We start from the raw sequence: 10,644 nt of genomic DNA on the forward strand, positions 1-10,644 counted from the left end.
TATAACACACGTGCAGACGAGGTCTAAAGGAGGCTAGTGTAGGACGACATGTCGTTCACCATCAATTGCTCAAAAACGAAAATTCTGAAAGACTTCCTTCACTTTAAATCGAGAGATCCTGACAGGAGACAAAGACGCTTTTTTTTTTTTGGGTTGGGAGGGGGATCTGGAGAGGTTTGGCACCGAAGTGGAGTTACGAAGGACATCTGGACAGCAAGCACATCTGCACCGGTTGACCTCGCTGGAGGGATATAGAAGGAGGTCTCAAATGAACCTGGGAACGGGGTCGTTCCGACAACTCAGAGGGATTTTTCCAATGAGGAAATATCTTTGGTGTAATTTAAGCGAGGACATCCATCGCTTAACCTTCGAGCACACCCCTACCTAGTAAAAAAATCGAGTCCCAATGTTATTTTAACCAAGGGGTTTTCTTCAAAGTGAGAAAAGGCCTGTTTTGTCTTAGCACCGTGATTGTAGCATGCGTGGTCCTGAGTGTGTGCTGCTTTTGCTCAGTATCCTTCAGCCATATGAAATTGTTGTTGATGATGGTCTAGGATCCAGCAGCTGTCCTGGGCTGAGGCCTCCTCTTCAGATGAGCTAAACATGCATCATTTCTTTGTGCAGCTGTCTCCGTTTTTCCTCAGCGAATCCTGGAAAAAAATGGTGTGCATTGGATGCTGTTTACGGAATGCTGTATTATCAGCGGTGCTGTGGCTGATTCCACATCTTGGCTGTTTTTTATGTGCTGGAGAAATGCTGTTGTTTTTTTACTTGTGGGATCTGGACCGGTCTCATACTTTTTTTGTGAATCATCATATTTGCTAAAACAAAGGGTTTGTTGTCCATTTAAATGTTTCAACAATGAGCACTGTGCTCCCTCCTTGGCAACTCCTTCACGGGACAGATCTGAGTTTACAAACTTCCAAATTAAAAGATGGTGTGATACCATCTTTCCATTTACAGTTAGGTAAACAGTCTGCAAATCCAGTGATTGTTCACAGATTATTCTTTCAAAACAACTTCCTAGGAATCGTATTTCTAGAGAGGGTTAAAGAGAACAGGGAAACAAGTATTTTATCTCACGCTTTTATATTATATATAGTGCACAGGTTCAGTATCCCAATGTAGTTAAATTAAGACATTCACCTTTTAAACTGCAAACGACCATAGACAAAGTGGTGAAATCTTCACTACCATTGTAGCTTCATAGTGAGAGCTGAACAGACCTCCAGCTCATGTAAAAGTACATGTTGTGCACTGGGTCGACTGTACTTCAATGCATCGTCCCAACCATGCAATAAACGTTAAGTCAGCTTCAAAAGCAGGCTAATGTAGTATATTGATATTGCTGACAAAATAGCTTCCCTTGTCAATTGCTTCCACATCGATCTCATCTCAGGCCTTGGGTTCCTGTTTCCGGAGCAGCTAGGATGTAGGGAAGGCCGTCGACACTGCGCTCCGAATGCACCCTCAGCACTGTCCATTTCTAGCATAATCATCAGGTTTAAGGATGGCCTCTGACCTCTCCACAAAGACCCCATCAACACTGCTGTTGTATTGATACATTTACACAAAGCAGTCATGACACATAGCCTTGAAATACAAAATAAAAACAGACTTCATCCGGTTACAAAAGTTTCATCATTGAAATTGTGAATTTATTCATTTATCAATACACCATGAGAAGAAAATAAAAGCTTTTCAGTGTTTGCCGTTCTTCATTGCCAGTGACGCTCTCTCAAATAGTGACCTAAAACCACCATTTTGATTCCACCACGGGATTCACTGGAAACTCAAAAGAAAAAGCATATATAACAGAAACAGATCCTGGGAAGTTCTTTTCTACTCCAGTCCACCACAACACAAATCTTATAGATCTCTTCTAGTTTGATTATGTATCACTTATATTTGGATAACTTTGCTTGCGTGACTATTAGTTTGAAAATACAACAAAAGAAAAAAACGATTTTCTGGGTCTTCCACCGTGATGGAATAGGTTCTGTAAATGAATCGATAGCTGCTTTGAGGTGACACAGCTCAGCTGCAAACATCTGCTAATGCTCTCAGCTGTTTGGTATACCAGGGCCACAGTGGAAACATCCCGCAATCAACTATCACTCCTAAATATCAATGAAAGTACAGTAACTTCATGTATATGGAATATATTACTTAGTACCCTTAACTAATACACCTAGCCCTCCAATGTGTTGGTCCAGAGGCCGAGAGTCATCAAAGACCGGGTCTTTAACAAGCACTATAGGGGCAAACACGCAACAAGACTGCCCTCTGGTGCAGAGGAGCAGTACATGCGTCTCTACAGACATTTACATGTAGCTATATACAATATAGTAGAGATAAGGCATTATTTAGACCCCACACACACACACACACACACACACACACACACACACACACACACACACACACACACACACACACACACACACACACACACACACACACACACACACACACACACACACACACACACACACACACACACACACACACACACGTATTTTCCAGAGAATCACATGGCGAAAAGAAAGGATCAAACTAGATGTTACAGCCGTGTGTTTGATGAAGTTACGTCATTCATGATAATAAATCAAAGACAGGCCAGAGACACGAAGAAGATGAAGAGAAGGGATTCTCAGTAGATGAAGAGGACGCGGGTTCGGGGTAGCGTGGTGAAGGAGTCGGCCATCTTGCGGACGCGTGCGTAGTTGATGAAGCCTCTGAGGAAGAGCAGGAACCCTGGAGAGGTGAGGAGAAGGACACATGAGACACGGCCAGCTGTCACCGTGGAGACACAGGGCCATTCGCCTGTTACACCATAGAGCTGTAGCGACGCGTCGATGACGTAAAAAATTCGTCGTCGTCAAATTTCTCCGTCAAGGATTTTCGTGGACAATGGACAACAACACAGAGAACACAGTTCGCACTTTGCTGAGTCTGTTGCTTATTTGGATATATGTTTACCGTTTAATGGGAAAGAAGGCTCGTCGCCTTTATGTCCGTGGTCGTCGCATGGACTATACGTCATCCAGCTCAGGTTGCGTAGCCGTGCGTGTGCGTGACTGCGCGCGTCGGCTCATTAGCATATGTACCGTAGCGGCCCGTACCGTAGCAGCACACCTCTCCCAAGTGGCCAAATTGGCCTGGCCTGGCCAGACTGGCCACACTCACACTGGCAGATTTGAGCACGGCTGGCCTTTAATTTTGTATAACAGTGAAACTATTTTATTTATTTTATTTTGTGTAAAGCAGAAGGTTTTTTGCTGTGCAAAACTGTTGTTAAATAAAGTATATTATTAAGAATTTTTTGGTTTTTATTTGAGATACATTATGGTTTTTATTAATCGAGCAACAGAAATAGATAACCATCCAATTAGTCATTAGATTAGTCGACTAATCGATGAAATAATCGCCCGATTAATCGTTTAATAAATAATCGTTTACCCCCAGCCCTATTACACCAGCACAACAGATCAGCACATCCTTGAACATTATTGTGTGTGAATTGGTGGTCAGTCAGCAGTGACTCACCCAGCACCAGGAAGACCCACCACAGCCAGTACTGGCCGTCAAAGTAACTGGGGAAGTAGCTTGAGAACTGCGAGGAAAAATAAAGGCCACAAGTAATGTTTACTCAAGAAACATGTCCAAACAACTTTGAACAATTTATATCTGTACTGAATACTATTAAAACAAATAGAATAACTATGTGAAGCGTCCATTTTGGCTGGAATGACAGAAGCACACTGACAGGGAAGAGAGAGAGAGAGAGTGTGTGTGTGTGTGTGTGTGTGTGTGTGTGTGTGTGTGTGTGTGTGTGTGTGTGTGTGTGTGTGTGTGTGTGTGTGTGTGTGTGTGTGTGTGTGTGTGTGTGTGTGTGTGTGTGTGTGTGTGTGTGTGTGTGTGTGTGTGTGTGTGTGTGTGTGTGTGTGTGTGTGTGTGTGATAAAACATAGATATGGCAATACATCGTCGCCCTTCTTCGTGCGATACGAGAATCGATAAACTGGCACCAACTATCGATGTAATATATATTTTTAAGAATTTCTTTTGCATTTTGAAGAGTTAGACAGGAAATACGGCCCAAAATATCTAGATTTTAATAAATAAAATAAAGCGCTCTCAATTTATTTCTCCGCTCCTCCAGCTGGTGCGCAACACATGAAGGAAAGAAAGTTGAACTAACCAAATACGACTAACTAAAAAAACTCACTTTTGAACCATGGATAGACCGAAATCCAGCACTTCACCCTTTCACAGTGATTTTGCATTCATTTATCGTGATGAATCGTTTTCGGATTGTCTAAAAATACACTGATTATTGAAGAATTGCCGTGTCGCGATATTATCGGCATACAGCAATATCCCACATTATGAGTTACCCTGTGATTCCCACCCCTAGCGTGTATGTTTGTTTGTGCATCGGTGTACGTGTATGCGTGTCTTACCCGAACAATGAGGATCCATTTGACGAGTGACAAGCCAAAGCCTGAGATGGCCCCGTAGCGGCCGGCAGCAGAGGAGGTCAGGCAGAAGGACAGGAAGAACCCGATCCAATTGAACAGCAGTGCCACTGGACAGAGGAGCGGAGGGAAGGCCAGGGTTACCCAGAGACACACAGTGAGTGTTCAGCCCACCAGAGTCAACTGAGGGCCGGAGGGAACGCTCCATGCGGGCGGCTCGTGGCTCAGGAGGTGGAGGCGGGGTGGCCTGTAACCTGAAGGTTGCTAGTTCGACCCCTGTCCCCTAACTGCTCCTGATGAGCTGGCTGGCGCCTTGCGGGGTTGACTCCGCCGTCGGTGTGTGAACGTGTGCATGAATGGGTGAATGGTAGGCAACATTGTAAAGCGCTTTGATTAGAAAAGCGCTCTATAAATGCAGGCCATTTACAATACACACACACACACACACAGCATTCTAGAGAGACGGAGGAGGAGTTTACAGTTCTACGTAATGCCCTTTTGGGAAGAACAATGTTGCGAGTGCGACGCAGACACACGACAGGGATGTTCGCAGAGCTGTCTGCGTTCATACTGCCACATCATGTTAACATGTACACCAGAGGGCAGTATAGCGAGAGAGGCGCTATACCCGTGCCCTGCTCGGCCAATCAGAAATGAGTTGAGCAGACCTCAGCAGAGTCAGACCCCGACCACCACCTCGGAGGCCCTCTTCACGATCAGGCCTCGTGCCATGGGTCTTTCACACCAGTCAGACACCGCAGGGTCTTTGGAAATTAATGGTGAATGATGTGTCAGAAAAAATAGTGAAAACAGTAGTCTACGTTTCCTGGATGGACTTTTACCGTCTAATTCATTACTCTTTGTTCTAGTGTGTTGTAGGGCTTTGACTTTTGCCCAAAAATCATATTCGAAGTTTGTTTGTTTATTAATATTAGAATATATTAGAATATTTATTAATAATATTTGGGTTTTGCGAGATTTGTTTACCGCGTTGCTATGGTTACCGGTCTTGCGTGTTCCAACGGTTTATTAGGTTTCTAATAAATCGCCGTCTAATCAATACTTCATTCACTGCCTCTTCCGTGGACATTACAATATTATGAATAGACTGCGTCGGGTCCCTCCCTCTTGGCCTGCCCATAACAGGTTCGAATATTAAGGGCTGCCAAATATTCGTTCGAATTTTGATTTCTTTTTTGATATTCGAATTATATTCAAATAACGAAGTTCGGAGTCAAAGCCCTAGTGTGTTGTGGTCAGTGCGACTGACTGCCTGGACTCTCCTGATGGTTAACCGGCCAGCACCCCATCATCGATTTAATGTTTTGCCTGTATGTATGCATGTGTCAATTATGGCCCCAGATGATCATCCCTTGAAGGAGGGATTCCCCACTCTGCGTTCCTCCTCAAGATTTCTTCCTTGCTGATTAAGGGACTTTTTTCTTGCCCTCTTGGTGGGCAAAGGTCAGGGGGGTGTCATTAATATATGTCCTGTTAAGCCCTTTGAGACTGAACCGGTGATTAAGGTGCACAAATACACTATAATACAAATACACTAGAATAGCGAAACATTTAAGGACTTACTGAAGAAGGTCAACATGAAGATGCCGTCGTTTCCTATCCTGAGCTGGTCGCTGTCCTCTATGTCCTCCCTGGTCCCAAAGTCCTCATCCTGATGGATGCCAAGGAGAGGTGGGGGGAGAGGTGAGAAACGGAACACCACAGAGCCCGACCGCACAGTGAGCCAATCACGCGTAGACAGTAGGGGTGCGACGCAATATCGATGCGGCGATACATCAGTGCCCTTCTTCGTGCGATACGAGAAACGATTCACTGGCGATACAGAAACAATTCTGGCTTTAAGAATTTCTTTTGTATTTTTATGGAAAACAAATAACAGAAAAACTCTGTTTGGACCATGAATAAAGATTGAAATCCAGCACCTTTTCACAGTCAATTTGTATTCATCGTTAGACATATATCGTGATGCATCGTATCGGATTGTCTAACAATACATCGATTTCTTCAGAATCGCTGTATCACGATATTATTGGTCCATGTATCGCGTATCGTATAATATGGTGAGGTAGCCTGTGATTCCCACCCCTCGGGTACAGAGCTGCCGTCCATGAAGGGCCACATCCACCACAGATAAAAGGGAACTGGTGAACAGTGTCCCTAACCCAAAAAAAAAAAATATCAACTCAACATCCGGCAGCCAGAAATAAGAACACAAGTCAGCGGACACTCAAGCACACCAAACTCAAAAAATTTATCTGTGAAAAATGTTTAAAATAAAATAAAACAATCCAGAAGCACAAGGCTCACGACAGCTATCCCCACAGCTCCCTAGTTACCTCCAGCGAACTGCGAATGACATCATCGATCGTCTCCAGACACTCCCTGTGCTGCGTGAGTGGCTGAGCACAGGGAGCAGGAGGGTCAAGGCAAGCAGGTTGTGGCAGAGAAACAACACCAGCAGTCAGACAGTGGCACAACACGGAGGAGCGCAATGCTACACGGTCACCACCAGAGGTCAGAGTGCAGCCCGTTCTTTACCACAGTGCTACAGTTGTCACTTAGGGACTCATTTAGGTCCTTTCTCTGGGAAGGAATTTTGTCTTCGTAGAGTGGGTAGGGTCTAGGTTACTTGCTCAGGGATACTTTCAGGTAGGCTGTGGACATTGTTGATCGAACCCAGTACTTTTCAGCTGGGAGTCGAACCCAAGGCAGTGCACCAATAGACTTGGAACTGCACTACTACCAGTACTACTACTTCAACGACTACAACTTCTATCTTCTGTATCTTGTTTGAGACTAACAAGACGTTCTGACCTCAAACCAGTGAGCATACGCAAACTGTCCTGGCAGTGTGCCAAGACAGTTACTAACAACACAACACAACACAACACAAAGAACACTTCTGATAACCAATGCCTTACCAGAGATAAAGAGACACTGAAAATATATCATTCTTTAGATAATTGTCTTTATTGGTGTGTGTGTGTGTGTGGGGGTCTTTCCACAGGAAGCAATGGGGCAGAAGGAGCAGTGTACACATTCCTGAGCTCACACAGTCTGTAGGAGCAAAACAAGCGGGCAAATAGGCGAGAAAGAAAAAATATGTTGTTACCACGGGAACGGCTGTCGACTCAGCCTTGGTCCGTTCCGCCTCATCGTAGGATGGCAGCGTTGTGGCCACGTTGTAGGAGGGGGGCTTGGGGAAGGCTCCGTCGTCCTTGAGGTCAAAGTAAGCTGAGGAACACACAGCAGAGTCAGGCCTCAGCCACGGGAAACACAAGGGCCAGGCGTGGCCTTTTCACACAGCCAACCGTACCCGGATGCGCCTATTTGCGTTTCCACCAGTGCACCGTGCCATTAGCGCGCAGTATTGTACCGTAAGTATACCGTATCGTAAGCGTACCTTACTGTAAGTAGGGGTGCAATGGTATGAAGATTTAACCAGTATTATCGCAGTCTTTTTTAAACGGTGTTCAATATGTTCAGAAAGCACTGCCAATCAGCGTTCACTCCCTGCAGTCCAGAGTAAACCGTAGCATGGAGGAGAAAGTGATTGTTGCCGTAAGTGGACTCCCAGACTCTAATATAAGATATAAAATCACGGCTAAAAGCTGTGTGCACCACACTCCTTTAAGCTGGAAGTCCGGTTGTTAAGGAATGCAAATCCACAACATACCGAACTGAAAGGTGCCAGTATAGTACAGCGGAAAACCACTAGAGAGGCAGCACACCAGTATAGTAAAGTGAGAAACCACCAGAGAGGCAACAGACCAGTATAGTATAGTGATAAACCACCAGAGGCAGCAGACCAGTATAGTACAGTGGCAAACCACGAGAGGCAACAGACCAGTATACTATACTGGTCTGCTGCCTCTGGTGGTTTCCCATTGTACTATACTGAGTATAGTACAATGGGAAACCACCAGAGGCAGCAGACCAGTATAGTATAGTGGAGCCAGAGAGGGCGCAGACCAGTAAAGTATAGTGGGAAACCACCAGAGAGGGAGAAGACCAGTATAGTATAGTGGAAAACAGCATTCATTCATTATCCCATTCCCACTTTATCGCCATGACGACGTCGAGCTCCAACTCAATGACGTATTCCAGACTTTAGGTATTGATAATGATCCAATCCTATTTTTCCTATATTAATTAGAAGGTATGTCTAAAAAAAAAAAGAAGACTTTCTCCACATTCAAGACGTGCATAAATGTTAAGAAGGCTTTATTTATTTGATAACGACAAGGCATTCCTAACTTGTTATTTACGTAGTCGTAATAATAATAATCATATACATACCAGCATTTTCTGCAGAAACGCAACTGTATGGGGGCGGGGCATCGGCTGCTGCCTGCTGTGGAACTTGCTCTGACTCCTCCTCATTGGTCAGCTGTCAACAGGAGGTCATGTTAACCATCGTCCTATGTTAGCATTGGGTTTACTTTACTCTGGTTAATGTTTCACAAGCTCCGCCTAAAGCAGACAGCCTGAAAGTGACGCGGTAATGGAATAGAGGTCTGCATGATTTATGAGTCCCTGACAAACCACCACCAGTGCTTTCTTAAAAAATACAAAATAAAGCATGAGTAATATATTGCATTAATTATGAAATGGACAACTACAACGAATAAACTATATACCTATCTTACACAGAGATACATGCGAGGGTTAATTATTATCATCAAGGTCCGATGTTAGTAGACAGGCTGTCATAGAACATGACATCATCTCTCCACCGTGCAGTCTGTAACGTTATGAGGTTGAGCCTCTTAGCTGGTGGAGATCCACGACTCACAAGTCAACATCTGCCAGCCAGTCTAGATTAAAAACATTCCCAGCAGCACAAGTAGATCAGTGTTCATTAAGGCCTCACAGCCACATGCAGGAGGGAGGGAACTCAAAACTCAGCCACAGGAAGTGAAAGCAACGAAATGGCACGGGTCACATGATCAACATGATCATTAAGCCTAAACAAAACTGAAAGCGACGACATGTTAACTGATAAGAAATATTTCCATTATGGTTTAAAATAGGATAAATAAACCCCCTTTTTACAGTAAAACTGACATCTCATTTCTCAACCCAGCACCATCCAGGCCCCTTAGCGGCCCAGTGTGCTGGACCAGCTCTAAGGAGTCAATACAGTGTACACATACACTACTGACGCCAAATGTCACTCTTCCCCTTGTGACCAAGTGGACACTAGCGATCCTAGTAGATAAGTGCTGGCCGTTGGCATCACGTTAGCCTCATGCTAAGCTACGTTCAAGTAAGCTTCCTGCTAAGCTACATTTACGCTAGCCTCATGCTAAGCTACGCCCACGTTAGCCTCATGCTAAGCTACGTTATCCTCATGCTAAGCTATATTAGCCTCATGCTAAACTCCGTTCACCAGGGACAGCAATGGAGGCGCTGAAGAAACAACCAGGAAGAGACGCTTCAGCCCGACACTAACACTAACCGTCCGCTTCATCCCGTTAATCATAAACCAGCACGATCCGCGCCCGTGTACTCATATATTGAATTCGCTCAATTACAAATCAAGTGAGTCAAAATGTACCGTTGACGTATCTTCTGAAAAATGATATTATCATGTAATGACAACTCGCGTACCTGCTGATATCTGGCGTTTGGTTCCGCCATCCCGGATCACTTGTTTCCACGAACAACTGCTTTAAATGATAGAATGCCCCTCAGATTGAAAACATAAACCAGAACAACAATCCGATCAGTCGGTCTTGAAGACACGATCGGCAGAATCCCACACCTTCTTTTTCCCTTTAGAGAACCAATGACGTCAATGGTCACTCACAACACACTCTTGCGCCCCCTGTCTGTATGCATCCAGCAGGAGAACAAAACACAGAATAATGGTATTACCCAACCTTCAACTTCCCTTCGTAAACCGTTTTAATGTTTTGAATATACAATGTGATGTTGCCGTTTTTTTTTTTAAAGAAAGAATTCTAATGTGATGAAAGGAGAACCTGTCAGTGCTTGAAAGAATTATTTACCAACCCATATTGATTAGAAGTAGGCCTATTTGAGGAATACAAATAATAGGTAAATGGTTGCTTTCAACCATATTATAAACAACATACAAACCTGAACTACTTTCCATGAGAGGTCATCCAAGAATGAAA

The 10,644-nt window shown here is 44.3% G+C and overlaps 1 protein-coding gene across 2 annotated transcripts; it reads right to left on the reverse strand.

The window, feature by feature from the left end:
* Positions 1–1,636: 1,636 nt before the first annotated feature.
* On the reverse strand, positions 1,637–10,308 carry LOC132461353 (NEDD4 family-interacting protein 1-like). Of its 2 annotated transcripts, XM_060056432.1 has the most exons (8): positions 10,115–10,303; positions 8,801–8,891; positions 7,614–7,735; positions 6,838–6,900; positions 6,065–6,152; positions 4,466–4,590; positions 3,550–3,616; positions 1,637–2,757 (listed from the first exon to the last, which is right to left on the reverse strand). In XM_060056432.1, the coding sequence occupies exons 1-8, from the start codon at positions 10,142–10,144 to the stop codon at positions 2,654–2,656; spliced, it is 690 nt and encodes a 229-aa protein (XP_059912415.1). In that variant the 5' UTR covers positions 10,145–10,303; the 3' UTR covers positions 1,637–2,653. The 2 variants fall into 2 exon arrangements, with proteins under 2 accessions (XP_059912415.1, XP_059912416.1); XM_060056433.1 differs by lacking the exon at positions 6,838–6,900 and having other exon boundaries at positions 10,115–10,308.
* Between the last annotated feature and the right edge of the window lie 336 nt (positions 10,309–10,644).

This window comes from Gadus macrocephalus, chromosome 7 (genome assembly GCF_031168955.1).
Source record: "Gadus macrocephalus chromosome 7, ASM3116895v1".
Classification (NCBI taxonomy): domain Eukaryota; kingdom Metazoa; phylum Chordata; class Actinopteri; order Gadiformes; family Gadidae; genus Gadus; species Gadus macrocephalus.